At 43.9% G+C, this 16,271-nt stretch overlaps 1 protein-coding gene across 2 annotated transcripts in view; it reads right to left on the reverse strand.

Annotated features, from left to right (window-relative positions):
• Positions 1 to 15,367, reverse strand: part of IRX6 (iroquois homeobox 6) — a 37,440-nt gene extending 22,073 nt beyond the window's left edge. For both annotated transcript variants that reach the window (XM_072114291.1, XM_072114293.1), the window contains exons 1-4: positions 15,055 to 15,367; positions 14,527 to 14,784; positions 14,051 to 14,160; positions 1,263 to 1,567 (exon numbers count right to left, since the gene is read on the reverse strand). In XM_072114291.1, the coding sequence (XP_071970392.1) occupies positions 1,263 to 1,567; positions 14,051 to 14,160; positions 14,527 to 14,784; positions 15,055 to 15,099 (718 nt within the window). In that variant the 5' untranslated portion in view covers positions 15,100 to 15,367. The remainder of the gene's footprint in view (positions 1 to 1,262; positions 1,568 to 14,050; positions 14,161 to 14,526; positions 14,785 to 15,054) is intronic.
• Between the last annotated feature and the right edge of the window lie 904 nt (positions 15,368 to 16,271).

Here is a 16,271-nt window from a genome sequence, read left to right on the forward strand (position 1 = left end):
CACAATAAAGATAGAGTCTCATCTGCAAATAGCATAATACAAAGCACTAGAAGCTGAGCAGCTTGACATATAGATTTGTGAAAAAAGATTCAATGTAATGATTAGATATAACTTGTCATTTAGATTTTTGTTCTTAATATTCTCAGAATTCAATAGGGGTAGTTTATCATTAGGTCAGATCCTCATTATCCTGCAATACTATTCACACCACTTGTAAGTCCGTGGTTGTACCAATCCACAGCTGTGGGTCTAGGAAGCCCTCTTTCCTGGTGTCTATAGACTGTGTTGTAGATTTTGCAAATTAAAGTGGTATTCCCATGAAGACAAGTTTCTTAAATGTACTCAGGACAAGACTGAAAAGTATGTCTGGACAGAAAAAATGCACCTAAGGGGGCATGTTAGTACTTAGTCGGAGTTTGCGCCACATTTATTTCTGACATGTGCCACAATTCTGCAGCAGGAACAAAGGGGGTAATTTATTACGGCCTTTAAAATAGAAAACTGACTGTGTTTTTTTCCCCCTTTGCTCCTCTTGAGCATGAATTTACAAAGTTTCGGTGCCACAATATTGGTGTTTTCCAATACTCTCTACTTGTTCTATATTTTGGTGCAAAATTTTGGCGCCGCTTGGGAATTCACCAGTTTTCTGGCGCTTCTATTTTTCTGACACATTTTTTGGCACAATATGTGGCGCAAAAAGAGAGCAGCTAAAAGCTGGTCTAGGGAGTTCTACACCTAGTCCATGCACCAATTCATTTATCCCTTGCACACCCAAACTTATACCCCACTGAAAAATATAGCACTGTTCCAGCTTCAACCTGCGCTAAAAATAATAAATGCCCCTTAAAGTGCGGCAAAAAAAAAGGTGCATATTTCCTGTGCAGTGCACGGTGCACCAGATTCATGAAGACAGTGCCACAGGCAGATTGCACATAGTGCAGTTTGCACTAGTTTGGTTAAATGAGGGTCTATGCTCCTCCTGCTCTATAACATTCTGTCTGCAGATAGTATACTGTGTACAGCATGACTAGCTCTTTCTGCCCTATAACATGCTGCCTGCAGATAGAACACTATGTACTATCTATTCAGCTCCTCCTGCCCTATAACATACTTCCTGAAGGTAGAGCACTGTACTATCTGTCCTGCTCCATAACATGCTGCCTGGAGTTAGGAGACTTCATTTCCCATTTTACACACCTGTTAAATGCTTCAACCTACTTTCATATGAAATTGTACTTCATGTTTGTGTATGTTAAAATTACCTGGACTGTCACTCCTTGGACTGTATTCATCTGTATGAGTTTTTTCTTCTTTACTTTCATCTCCAGGCTTATTTTTTGGTGACCAGGTCATCTTATTCTCCTTTTTTAACCTTCTTCTGGCATTAGCAAACCAGGTAGAAACTTGTGTGAGTGTCATCTTTGTTATTATTGCCAACATAATTTTTTCACCTTTTGTTGGATATGGATTTTTCCTATGTTCATACAGCCAGGTCTTAAGGGTGCTTGTGGTCTCCCTAGTTGCATTTTTCCTCCGTGTCGAAACAGTAAAATCCAGTGCCCCAAACCTTTCAAGAGATAAATATAAGAAATCTTATAAGATCTATTCTCATTGAACTGTCAGAAGATTCCATCTTCTGGATAATTATTAACACTAATCAGATATTCATTTACAGTGATTTACAGTATGTGTATATACTCTTCCTTCTACAAAAAATTACCATTATAGGGGTATTATAGTCTGGGCACTGACATTTAATTTAATTCATCTGCCTTATTCAAACGTTTCTTCAATTGGATGTTAAACAAATGTACCTGTGTGATAATAATTTCCCATAAATTTAGTCATATGGTCCCTTAGAAATGGAGGAAAGCTGTCCTTGGATATGACCAATGCATATGACATGGCCAGGAGTTATTGCAGCCATCGGTGCCAGGATACAGGGGTGGTTGTATCCTAAGAGAGCTATCTTGTTTCTAAGGAGCAACATGGCTACATTTATGGGTAATTATTAGAGATGAGCGAACATGCTCGTCCGAGCTTGATGCTCGGTCGAGCATTAGGGTACTCGAAACTGCTCGTTGCTCGGACGAATACTTCGCCCGCTCGAGAAAATGGCAGCTCCCGCCGTTTTGCTTTTTGGCGGCCAGAAACAGAGCCAATCACAAGCCAGGAGACTCTGCACTCCACCCAGCATGACGTGGTACCCTTACACGTCGATAGCAGTGGTTGGCTGGCCAGATCAGGTGACCCTGGGATAGACTAGCCGCTGGCCGCGCTGCTCGGATCATTCTGTCTCTGGATGCCGCTAGGGAGAGAGCTGCTGCTGGTCAGGGAAAGCGTTAGGGTGTTCTATTAGCTTACTGTTAGGCAGGAGTGATTCTCAAAGAACCCAACAGCCCTTCTTAGGGCTACAATAACGTTCTACTTTTTTTATTTTAATTTGCATCTTTTACCATTTTGTGAGGAATTAGCAGGGGGACTTGCTACCGTTGTGTTTAGCTCTTAGTGGCACACATATCCATAGCAAAGACCGAAGTGGCAAAATTCAGTAGGGGTTGGATTTCTATTAGGCAATAACTCAGTGTCATCTCATCTGGCATAGTAGTGTGCTTCCTTTGATACTTGGCTAGAAAATAGCCATAGGAGAATACAAACAGCTTCTTGAAGCCTACAGTAGCGTTCTATATATTTGATTTCTGGTTGATCTGCTGGTGGCTTTAGTTTCTGCAGTGCATGTACTTGCCAATTCTGAGCAATTTGTAGTGAGACTTGCGACCGCTGTGTTCTGCGCTTAGTGGCGCACATATCCATAGCAAAGGCTGAAGTGGGAAAATTCAGTAGGGGTTGGATTTCTATTAGGCACTAACTCAGTGTCATCTCATCTGGCATAGTAGTGTGCTTCCTTTGATACTTGGCTAGAAAATAGCCATAGGAGAATACAAATAGCTTCTTGAAGCCTACAGTAGCGTTCTATATATTTGATTTCTGGTTGATCTGCTGGTGGCTGTAGTTTCTGCAGTGCATGTACTTGCCAATTCTGAGCAATTTGTAGTGAGACTTGCGACCGCTGTGTTCTGCGCTTAGTGGCGCACATATCCATAGCAAAGGCTGAAGTGGGAAAATTCAGTAGGGGTTGGATTTCTATTAGGCACTAACTCAGTGTCATCTCATCTGGCATAGTAGTGTGCTTCCTTTGATACTTGGCTAGAAAATAGCCATAGGAGAATACAAATAGCTTCTTGAAGCCTACAGTAGCGTTCTATATATTTGATTTCTGGTTGATCTGCTGGTGGCTGTAGTTTCTGCAGTGCATGTACTTGCCAATTCTGAGCAATTTGTAGTGAGACTTGCGACCGCTGTGTTCTGCGCTTAGTGGCGCACATATCCATAGCAAAGGCTGAAGTGGGAAAATTCAGTAGGGGTTGGATTTCTATTAGGCACTAACTCAGTGTCATCTCATCTGGCATAGTAGTGTGCTTCCTTTGATACTTGGCTAGAAAATAGCCATAGGAGAATACAAATAGCTTCTTGAAGCCTACAGTAGCGTTCTATATATTTGATTTCTGGTTGATCTGCTGGTGGCTGTAGTTTCTGCAGTGCATGTACTTGCCAATTCTGAGCAATTTGTAGTGAGACTTGCGACCGCTGTGTTCTGCGCTTAGTGGCGCACATATCCATAGCAAAGGCTGAAGTGGGAAAATTCAGTAGGGGTTGGATTTCTATTAGGCACTAACTCAGTGTCATCTCATCTGGCATAGTAGTGTGATTCCTTTGATACTTGGCTAGAAAATAGCCATAGGAGAATACAAATAGCTTCTTGAAGCCTACAGTAGCGTTCTATATATTTGATTTCTGGTTGATCTGCTGGTGGCTGTAGTTTCTGCAGTGCATGTACTTGCCAATTCTGAGCAATTTGTAGTGAGACTTGCGACCGCTGTGTTCTGCGCTTAGTGGCGCACATATCCATAGCAAAGGCTGAAGTGGGAAAATTCAGTAGGGGTTGGATTTCTATTAGGCACTAACTCAGTGTCATCTCATCTGGCATAGTAGTGTGCTTCCTTTGATACTTGGCTAGAAAATAGCCATAGGAGAATACAAATAGCTTCTTGAAGCCTACAGTAGCGTTCTATATATTTGATTTCTGGTTGATCTGCTGGTGGCTGTAGTTTCTGCAGTGCATGTACTTGCCAATTCTGAGCAATTTGTAGTGAGACTTGCGACCGCTGTGTTCTGCGCTTAGTGGCGCACATATCCATAGCAAAGGCCGAAGTGGGAAAATTCAGTAGGGGTTGGATTTCTATTAGGTACTAACTCAGTGTCATCTCATCTGGCATAGTAGTGTGCTTCCTTTGATACTTGGCTAGAAAATAGCCATAGGAGAATACAAATAGCTTCTTGAAGCCTACAGTAGCGTTCTATATATTTGATTTCTGGTTGATCTGCTGGTGGCTGTAGTTTCTGCAGTGCATGTACTTGCCAATTCTGAGCAATTTGTAGTGAGACTTGCGACCGCTGTGTTCTGCGCTTAGTGGCGCACATATCCATAGCAAAGGCTGAAGTGGGAAAATTCAGTAGGGGTTGGATTTCTATTAGGCACTAACTCAGTGTCATCTCATCTGGCATAGTAGTGTGCTTCCTTTGATACTTGGCTAGAAAATAGCCATAGCAATAGGATAGGATTGTTTGGTTCTAAAAACTCAAAAAAAAACAAAAAACACAAAAAAAAACAAAAAACACAAAAAAACACAAAAAAAAACAAAAAAAAGTAAAAAAAAAAAAAAAGTTATAACTCTCATTTTAAAAATGTTTAACCCCAGGGCTAGGGGTAGAGGACGAGGGCGGGGACGTGGGCGTCCAACTACTGCAGGGGTCAGAGGCCGTGGTCCTGGGCGGGGTGAGACACCACCTGCTGATGAGGGAGCAGGGGAACGCCGCAGAGCTACACTCCCTAGGTTCATGTCTGAAGTTACTGGGACTCGTGGTAGAGCACTGTTGAGGCCAGAACAGTGCGAACAGGTGATGTCGTGGATTGCTGACAATGCTTCGAGCAATTTGTCCACCACCAGTCAGTCTTCCACGCAGTCCACCCATGTCACCGAAATCCCCACTCCTCCAGCTCCTGCACCTCAGCCTCCTCCCCCCCAGTCTGCCCCCTCCCAGGAAAATTTGCCATTTGAACCGGCATACTCTGAGGAACTGTTTTCTGGACCCTTCCCACAGTCACAAACCACTTGTCCGGTTGCTGCTGAGCAATTTTCCGATGCCCAGGTTTTCCACCAGTCACAGTCTGTGGGTGATGATGACCTTCTTGACGTAGTGGAAGTGTGTAAAGAGGTGTCCGACGATGAGGAGACACGGTTGTCAGACAGTGGGGAAGTTGTTGTCAGGGCAGGAAGTCCGAGGGGGGAGCAGACTGAGGGATCGGAGGATGATGAGGTGACAGACCCAAGCTGGGTTGAGAGGCCGGGTGAACACAGTGCTTCTGAGACGGAGGAGAGTCCTCGACCTGAACAGGTTGGAAGAGGCAGTGGTGGGGCCAGACGGAGAGGCAGGGCCAGAGCTGGTGCATCAGCGCCACTGTCAACTAGTGAAGCTCCCGTGGTGAGGGCTCTTGCGGCGAGGGCTAGATCTTCAGAAGTGTGGAGGTTCTTTAAGGAAACACCGGATGACCGACGGACTGTGGTGTGCAACATTTGCCAAACCAGGCTCAGCAGGGGTTCCACCACTACTAGCTTAACTACCACCAGTATGCGCAGGCATATGAATGCTAAGCACCCCACTCAGTGGCAACAAGCCCGTTCACCTCCGGCCGTGCACACCACTGCTCCTTCCCCTGTGTCAGCTGCTAGTCAGCCCCCTGCCCAGGACCCTGCCACAAAAACCCCATCGTCGCCTCCACGATCCTCCACAGCATCCACCAGCGTTCAGCTCTCCATACCCCAGACGCTGGAGCGGAAACGCAAATATAGTGCAACCCACCCGCACGCCCAAGCCCTTAATGTGCACATCTCCAGATTGCTTAGCCTGGAGATGCTGCCCTATAGGCTAGTAGAGACCGAGGCCTTTCGCAACCTCATGGCGGCGGCCGCCCCTCGGTATTCGGTCCCCAGCCGCCACTACTTTTCCCGATGTGCCGTCCCAGCCCTGCACCAGCACGTGTCTGCCGGGCAGGGCCACTATATATCGCTGACGGCACATTGGGTTAACTTGGTGGAGGCTGGGACCGAGTCTGACCCTGGGGCTGCTCATATACTGCCGACGCCGAGGATTGCGGGGCCTACCTCGGTCCAGGTGTTTCAGGCCTACTATGCCTCCTCCTCCTCCCACCCCTCCTCCACCTCCTCCTCCGAACTACCATCCGTGGGCACGGCGCCATCAGTCGGTAGCTCTAGGCACAGCAGCAGTGCCGTCGCTAAGCGACAGCAGGCGGTGCTCAAACTGCTGAGCCTAGGCGACAAAAGGCACACCGCCCAAGAGCTATTACAGGGCATCACGGCGCAGACTGATCTGTGGCTGGCACCGCTGAACCTCAAGCCGGGAATGGTTGTGTGTGACAACGGCCGTAACCTGGTGGCGGCTCTGCAACTCGGCAGACTGACACATGTGCCATGCCTGGCCCATGTGTTAAATCTGATAGTGCAGCGTTTCCTCAAGACATACCCCAATCTGTCTGATTTGCTCACGAAGGTGCGCCGCATCTGTGCGCATTTCAGGAAGTCCAGCCCAGATGCTGCCACTCTCAGGGCAGCGCAGCGCCGCCTCCAACTGCCCGCTCACCGACTGTTGTGCGACGTGCCCACGAGGTGGAATTCAACACTGACCATGTTATCCAGAGTTTACCAGCAGCGCAGAGCGATTGTAGACTGCCAGATGTCAACTTCCACCAGAACTGGTAGTCAGGTCAGTCAGCTTCCTCAAGTCTACAATGAGGAGTGGACGTGGATGTCTGATATCTGTCAGGTGCTGAGTAACTTTGAGGAGTCAACACAGATGGTCAGTGGCGATGCCGCCATCATCAGCCTCACCATCCCGCTGCTTGGCCTGTTGAAAAACTCTCTGGTCAGCATGAAGTCGGAAGCTTTGCGCTCGTCACAAGAGACGGGGGAAGAATATTCCCTTGTTGATAGCCAAAGCACCCTGAGGTCTGTTTCTCAGCGCATATCGGAGGAGGTGGAGGTGGAGGAGGATGAGGAGGAAGAGGAGGAGAATGTTGGCGAGACACAAGAGGGGACCATTGTTGAGTCCTTCACTGTTCAGCGTGTATGGGCAGAAGAAGAGGAGTTGGAGGAGTTGGAGGAGGAGGAAATGGACAGTCAGGCCAGTGAGGGGAGTGAATTCTTACGCGTTGGTACTCTGGCGCATATGGCAGATTTCATGCTAGGCTGCCTATCCCGTGACCCTCGCGTTCAAAGAATTTATTCCAGCACCGATTACTGGGTGTTCACTCTCCTGGACCCACGGTACAAGCAAAATCTTTCCACTCTCATCCCTGCAGAGGAAAGGAGTGTGAGAATGCATGAATACCAGCAGGCCCTGGTGCACAAGCTGAAACAGTATTTCCCTTCTGACAGCGCTAGCGGCAGAGTGCGTAGTTCTGCGGGACAAGTAGCGAGGGAGAGTAGGCGAGCAGGCAGCTTGTCCAGCACTGGCAAGGGTACGCTTTACAAGGCTTTTGCCAGCTTTATGTCACCCCAGCAAGACACTGTCACCTGTCCCCAGTCTCGGCAGAGTAGGGCTGATCTTTACAGAAAGATGGTGAGGGAGTACGTAGCTGACCATACCATCGTCCTAAATGATCACACAGCTCCCTACAACTACTGGGTTTCAAAGCTGGACATGTGGCACGAACTGGCGCTGTACGCCTTGGAGGTTCTTGCCTGCCCTGCCGCTAGCGTCTTGTCCGAGCGGGTTTTCAGTGCAGCTGGTGGCATCATCACCGATAAGCGTACACGCCTGTCGACTGACAGCGCTGACAGGCTGACGCTTATTAAAATGAATAAAGGCTGGATTTCTCAGAATTTCCAATCTCCACCAGGTGAAGGAAGCTCAACCTGAATAATTGATCCACTCCTCCTCCTCCTCCTCATTTTCCTCCTTCTCCTCCTCTTTGTACAGTAAAGCAGAGGAAAATGGCTATTTTTTGACAGGGCCCACTGGCTCTTGCTATAGTACTTCATGCATTTAATTTTTCTGGAGGGCCACCTACCCGGTCCTCTGTTTGAAACAATTTTTGTGAGTGCCACATACAGGCACTCAATCTATTCCATTTTTCTGGAGGGCCACCTACCCGGTCCTCTGGTTTGAACAATTTTTGGGACTGCCACATACAGGCACTCAATCTATTCCATTTTACTGGAGGGCCACCTACCTGCTCCTCTGGTTTGAAGAATTTTTGGGACTGCCACATACAGGCACTCAATCTATTCCATTTTACTGGAGGACCACCTACCTGCTCCTCTGGTTTGAACAATTTTTGGGACTGCCACATACAGGCACTCAATCTATTCCATTTTACTGGAGGGCCACCTACCTGCTCCTCTGGTTTGAAACATTTTTGGGACTGCCACATACAGGCACTCAATCTATTCCATTTTACTGCAGGGCCACCTACCTGCTCCTCTGGTTTGAACAATTTTTGGGACTGCCACATACAGGCACTCAATCTATTCCATTTTACTGGAGGGCCACCTACCTGCTCCTCTGGTTTGAAGAATTTTTGGGACTGCCACATACAGGCACTCAATCTATCCCATTTTACTGGAGGGCCACCTACCTGCTCCTCTGGTTTGAAAAATGTTTGGGACTGCCACATACAGGCACTATCCAAATTAAATTGTCTCCATAGCAGCCTCCACACGTTGTCTCCATTGCTACCTCCAAAAGTCGTCCATATAGCTGCCTCCATACATCGTCCCTTTATCAAACGAGGTGTGTCAGGCAGAAATTTGGGTTGTTTTCATGGATTCCACATCAAAGTTGTTAACTTTGTCGCCACCCTGCTGTGTTATCCACAAAATATACTGGCAAACTTTTACCATTTAGGGATATTATTTCAGCGCTTCTTGCGCATCTGTTTACATTCCCCTCACCCGGCATATCCTAAACTTATAAGAACGCTACTACACTTGATCTTATACAAAAGGTTCTTAGAAGTGCTGTTTGGGGAGTAGCCTAGAGACAGGGGCTTGGATTGGCGAAAGCTCGCCTGGCAGCGGAACGCCAGCTCCATGCGCATCATGCGCTTCTTGCGCATCTGTTTACATTCCCCTAACCCGCCATATCCCAAACTTATAAGAACGCTACTACACTTAACTTGGTGCAGGCTGGGACCGAGTCTGACCCTGGGGCTGGTCATATACTGCCGACGCAGAGAATTGCGGGGCCTACCTCGGTCCAGGTCTCAAAGGCCTACTATACCTCCTCCCACCCCTCCTCCACCTCCTCCTCCTCCGAATTACCATCCGTGGGCATGGCGCCATCAGTCGGTAGCTCTAGGCACAGCAGCAGTGCCGTCGCTAAGCGACAGCAGGCGGTGCTGAAACTGCTGAGCCTAGGCGATAAAAGGCACACCGCCCAAGAGCTATTACAGGGCATTCCACATCAAAGTTGTTAACTTTGTCGCCACCCTGCTGTGTAATCCACAAAATATACTTGCAAACTTTTACCATTTAGGGATATTATTTCAGCGCTTCTTGCGCATCTGTTTACATTCCCCTCACCCGCCATATCCTAAACTTATAAGAACGCTACTACACTTGATCTTATACAAAAGTGCTGTTTGGGGAGTAGCCTAGAGACAGGGGCTTGGATTTGCGAAAGCTCGCCTGGCAGCGGAGCGCCAGCTCCATGCGCATCATGCGCTTCTTGCGCATCTGTTTACATTCCCCTCACCCGGCATATCCTTAACTTATAAGAACGCTACTACACTTGATCTTATACAAAAGTGCTGTTTGGGGAGTAGCCTAGAGACAGGGGCTTGGATTGGCGAAAGCTCGCCTGGCAGCGGAGCGCCAGCTCCATGCGCATCATGCGCTTCTTGCGTATCTGTTTACATTCCCCTCACCCGGCATATCCTAAACTTATAAGAACGCTACTACACTTGATCTTATACAAAAGTGCTGTTTGGGGAGTAGCCTAGAGACAGGGGCTTGGATTGGCGAAAGCTCGCCTGGCAGCGGAGCGCCAGCTCCATGCCAAGATCCAACTAACATAGTTTTAACTGCAGCACCTTTAATCTACTACTAGTTCACTGCCTCCATACATGGTCCCCTTATCAAACGAGCTGTGTCAGGCAGAATTTTGGGTTGTTTTCATGGCTTCCATGTTAACTTTGTCGCCACCCTGCTGTGTAATCCACAAAATATACTGGCAAACTTTTATCATGTACCGATATTATTTGAGCACTTCTTGCTCACCTCCTTTGGTTCCTCTCTGCCACCCATTGGTTTGAAGCCTGAGTCCATTTAGGGTATGTCGCCATGACACTCTCTAGCCTGCTGCCGCTGCCTCTGCATGCCGTCCCCTATAGTGTCAGGGTCAATTATTGCATGTTTTAGATGCTATCTAGCTTCATTCTGTCACTCTGTCATGGCCATGCTGTTGCCCATAATTTTGGCATAATGGTGCGTTTAAGCAGCCTCAGAGGCATCCATGCATGCTGCCCCTGCTGTTTCCTGTCCATTTCCGTGGTGTTTCCATCCTTTTCTGAGGTTCCCAGGTGTTTGGCCAAGCTTCCCTGTGCAGAGCCTTGGTCCCCTTGAAAAATGCTCGAGTCTCCCATTGACTTCAATGGGGTTCGTTATTCGAGACGAGCACTCGAGCATCGGGAAAAGTTCGTCTCGAATAACGAGTACCCGAGCATTTTAGTGTTCGCTCATCTCTAGTAATTATCTTCACACAGGTAATTTTTTTTAAATAAATGATATATATATATATATATATATATATATATATATGAGATAAATTGGCCATTCCAAGTGCCAAGTACAGGCTTGCCAAAGCTAGTGGCAGGAGAAGGTGCTGGGAGGGACACCTCTCCCTGCATCCTCTTTAGGGCAAATATTGCAAATATTACTCATTAATCATGCAGTCTGTGTCCTCCTCACACTATAGCTGGAGTAGAAGTGCCTTCTTGGACATATTACTGACAGGGCTGCAGTGGATCGCTGGGAAGTAAGTTTATTTACTTCAAATATTTATTGTGGACAGCATTAAATGAGCCATTATAGATGGGGATATATATATATATATATATATATATATATATATATATATATATATATATAAAAGATGGGAGGAATGGGACATGTATCGCTATATACATAAAGAAGGGGGGAAGAGAGGGCTATTCATATAAAGGAGGGGTAATTTCTAAGCTCACCATGTTCAAAGTTAAGAATCAAATGGAGAGATGTCAAGCACTAGACTGGAGAAATTACATTTTTTGAAGTGATTAATTTTGTTTTACTATCTTGCGGTCTAATGGATGATGTTAACTTACTTTTCCAGAGAATGCTACCGAATGGACTGCGCAGTAGTTTTTGTTATGGGGTTGTTGTTAGGGTTTTGGTCTTTATTTTCAGTAAGAATAGCACTAATAGCTACAGACAACAATTGTTCTTAACAACTCGGATCAGTAAAAGGGAATAAATAAACTGTTGCAAACATCATGACTGCTACTCACATAATAAAATGCGGACAATAAAGATTGATTAGAATCTTGTGTCGCTCTTTTATTCCCCCTTGAAAAGAATATTGTGACAACTGAGCATTGTCATTCCTGTTCATAAAGGGGTTTTTTTCTCCTCTGGGAATTAACATTTAATTTAATTCATTTGCTATATGTAAACATTTCTTCAATCGGATGTTATTAAAAAAAAATGTTCCTGTGTTAAAGGAAACCTACCAGTTAGAAAGGCAGGGGTAAGCAGTAAGCTCAGGGTGAGCTGGTGCCGGTGCTTAATTCCGTTAGTGTTAATAACCGCTGTATTGCGGTTTTAACACTGTTTAAACTTTAGAGCAGAAGAGGCTTCGGCGCTGCGTGTGCACGATCGTGCGCGCGCCTACATAAGAAATGCCGGAGACGTTGCGCGCGCACAGCGCCGAAGCCTCTTCTGCTCTAAAGTTTAAACAGTGTTAAAACCGCGATACAGCGGTTATTAACACTAACGAAACTAAGCACCGGCACCAGCTCACCCTGAGCTGATGCTCGGTACTTACTGTTTACCCCTACCATTCTAACTGGTAGGTTTCCTTTAAGATAATTTCTCATAAATGTAGCCATGTTGTCCCTTAGAAACAAGATAGCTTCCTCGGATACGATCACCTCACATTTTGGCAGCAATGGCCAGACATGGGCTATTGAGCCCTGCCTGACCACCTGGCTTCAGCAATCATAACCACAGGATGGGTGTGGGATCTGCATTATCTCTCAGAAATTTCATATACCAAAAATTTTTGTTTCTTTATGCCATCACTCCAGCAGAGGTGGTCGTATCCAAGGACACAGTCTTGTTTCTAAGTTACGATATCACTACATGTATGGGAAATTATCTTCACACAGGTAAATACATTTTAATAACATCAAGTTTAAGAAATGTATATACATGGCAGATTAATGAAACTGATTGTGAATGCTCAGACGAGAATTTACATATAGGTTTCCAAGAGGAACATCAGAGGAATGACACAGCGCAGAGTTCTAAGAAAAGTTACACAATGCGTATATGCAGCAGAACAGACACATGATAGGCAGGCAGTGCAGCTGACAGGTCTCCATTAACTAGTGGAGAGAGATCAGGTAACTTCTGGTGTTCCTTACTTATGGTAATATACAGAAGCACAGCAGCATATCTGACTGACAGCAAATTCACATTACAAATCAGTATGTCCCCTGCTGCTGAATGAGAGGAGGAGAATTTACTGGGGGCCTGCTGGATCTTCTGGCACATCTGTTGTATTGCTGTGTAATGATAAAGATTTTACTAGCTGGCTGCTTGGCTTTACTTCATTCTTCTTGATTCATTATTTCCAGACATATCATATTTATTACACACAACTCATAAAGGTGTATATTTTTGCTTCAGCTATAAACAATTGCAGTCTTTGTGCACCATCTAGTGGACACATCAGGGCATGAAGAATTGTAGAATTAGATACCCCACTCCTATGTATCTTTCTACTACCCATTTCCCTTGACTTTTCTTTTGCTAAATGTGTATACCATTCAGTCTACATACTGCCAATGGTTTATAACTTTGCCATGCCGTGGAATTTTAACCGGCCAGAATATATTATATTCAAGTTTCCATTAGAGAGCCTTATTACAATGTATTTCCAATCAGTCCATACTATTTAATTGAACATATTTTTATCATACAGCAAATGAAAAATATTGAAATCATGTGTATATGTCACGCATCATCATAAAACATCTGATGAATCTGTAATACCATTTTACATTATACGGATGTATTCATCCATACAGTGCACTATAATAGCACACAAAAAGCCCTCAAATCAAAGGAAAATCAAAGAAAAAAATGGCTGTGACTGTTTCATTAACTTAATATCTTTAAGTTTAATGGCTACATATTTGTATATTTATTTCGATAAATTGAGGATAGATCATAGATAGATAACAAAAAGGTGATAGATAAATGATAGATGAATGAATAGATAATAAGATGGTAGACAAATCAAAATAGACACATTTCTAGACAAATGAAATAGATAATTGAAAGATAATCCTATACATTATAGAAAATCTAACTAAAATTTTAAAATTCTAGTAGTGCTCTGTAAGAGTTAAAAAATGAAGCCAAATATACTAGATAATGCGGTAGGAAGCTGCACAATTCTACATTAGCATTCTGCCATGTAAAAGGTCTTGCCTGGTTGATAAGAGTACAAACATTTTCTCTGTTATAAGCTTGCTTTGGGATTCATCGTATGTAGCGATAGTCCCTTGGAAATGGTTGGGTTTGAAGTCTGTTGCAGCATCACAGACAGAACATTAGTTATTCTTATTGATCAAAGAGAATGTTACCTGTCGTACTGGTACTGCCCCAAGGAGTGATCATATGGATAGTATGCAGCAGGCTGAGCTATCCCTGGATGCAGAGCGTTGGTGCCATCCTTCACTTCATACTGTGAGGTCTAGAATATACATGGAAAAAAGAAAGGGAATTAACTATAACATGAGTATTCCCTGCTTACAATAGCTGAAATAGTACATCCCATGGCTCATAGTCAATGCATTTCAGAGAACAATCTTTTCTTACAGTAGATTAATTAAAATAATTAGCATTTTTTACTCATGTATGCAAATAAAAGTTCCAACCTTAATTAAATGAAAACTTTTATAATTACATTAAAACTTAATTTTACAATTTAATTCTACATGTTTCTATCTATTATATCTATCTGTCTATCTATCTATCTATATATCTATGTATCCATCTATCTGTTCTCTGACACTTTGACTGATGAAATACTCCAAGCTATGTTTTCTAAATTACTTACCAAAGTAGAATATAACGTTGATGTTGGGTCAGAACTGCAAGGGATGTAGCTAGTGTAGCCTGAGCTGGCTGTGGTGTACTGAGGGTTATACACTCCAAGAGCTGCACCGAGGTCAGTCCTTGTGCTGACCAGCAACCGGTTCTCATAAGAAGGGCAGCAGATGGTGGGGGTCTGGGCAGAAGTAGCAGAGACCTCAGGCAGAGATCTGGATACTGAGGCATCATAACACATTGTACTTGGACTTGCAGAAACCAAGAACTGCAAAATGAAAAAAAAAAATGAAATAACGAAGATAGTTAACAAAACACTATAAATATAGAAGTAAAACATATATACATAATCACATATCATCTATACATAGATGCAATACACTAGGTTAACACCAGGATATCATGAGGCAAATACATTGCAATGTATTTTTAGGTCTATTAACATTATAATTTAGAAACAGAAATTCTGTTCATTCTTGTTTATGCAAAACTGCTGTTCAATAGAAGTAATGAATGAGAGTGGACGGCTGTCACTTACCTGAGAGTTGCCGTTGTATGGATATCCAAACTGAGAAAATGACATCTCGACTTCTGATTTTTTTTATTACCATAGACAATAGTTTACCGGCAGATGAGTCGTAACCAAGGCGGAATCAGATGCACATCCCGAGCCCAGGCTTTTTACTTAATTATATATGATTGCACTTAACAGGAACAGCATCTTCAGCGCACAGGACAATGCTACAAAGAGCTTAGGCTTCCTGTCAGAATAATAAATCAGGAAAGATGGCTTTTGCAGACAAGAGTTAAAAAAAGATGAATAAATCTTGCTAGATATGAAGACAGCTTGTTGTATTATTTGCTTATCTATGGTTCTTTAGCATTCATCCATGGAAGAGGAGGAAAATGACGTCACAGTAATCCCAAAACCCTGAACAGGATAGGATCCCAATCATATTCTGCATCTTTCAAGACACACTGCAAAAATTGTTTCATGTGTCTTTAACCCATTAGGCAGCAAAAAGGTACCTGATGTACATTGTAGAAAAAAACATAGATGTCCACCTTTTTTTCCGTTTTTTTGACCATTTCTAGTCTGCCTTTTAGTGATTACATCAATATTCCTATACAATTTGTAGGGCAGGTATTAAAACAGCTTTAATATCTAAAATAAACTAAATCCGGGTTTGGTATTTAATTTATTTTCTAGTGAAACATCGAAATTGACATTGTACTTGTACAGATGCAGGTGGAAATGTTTTATTTGACCCATTTGACTTTTTCACATCTTCACATCAGCAATGCGGCTATATTCTCTATAATTAATTTGTCCTGGGAATGGCATTGTCTGGAAACAATGCTAAGATTTTGCTTTATACTTTATTCATCTATGTTCATTTAAAAAAGATGAAGCACATAGAAACAAAAAACAAGACACACAAAAAGCCATTTCATAAGGGCACGCTTTCTGTTACATTGAACAGTACATAACATAATTGCACAAAAGAAAATTCTTGTACACTAAATTAAAAGAATTAAAAATCACTGGGCCTTTCTTTGGGTGCAACTACGCGGAGCAGCCATGGAGTTGCTGGTATGTGGCCAGTCGCCGGTTTGATGTGGGCAACTGCATCCAATTAAGGATTTTTACTAATAATTCTTTACTAAATTATTATTTAATGACTGTGTCATTCTAAAGAATTATTGGCAAAATGTTTTAATTGAATGCGAGCAGCCATAACTGTCATTGGCCGC

Source organism: Engystomops pustulosus, chromosome 7, assembly GCF_040894005.1.
Source record: "Engystomops pustulosus chromosome 7, aEngPut4.maternal, whole genome shotgun sequence".
In the NCBI taxonomy this organism is placed as follows: domain Eukaryota; kingdom Metazoa; phylum Chordata; class Amphibia; order Anura; family Leptodactylidae; genus Engystomops; species Engystomops pustulosus.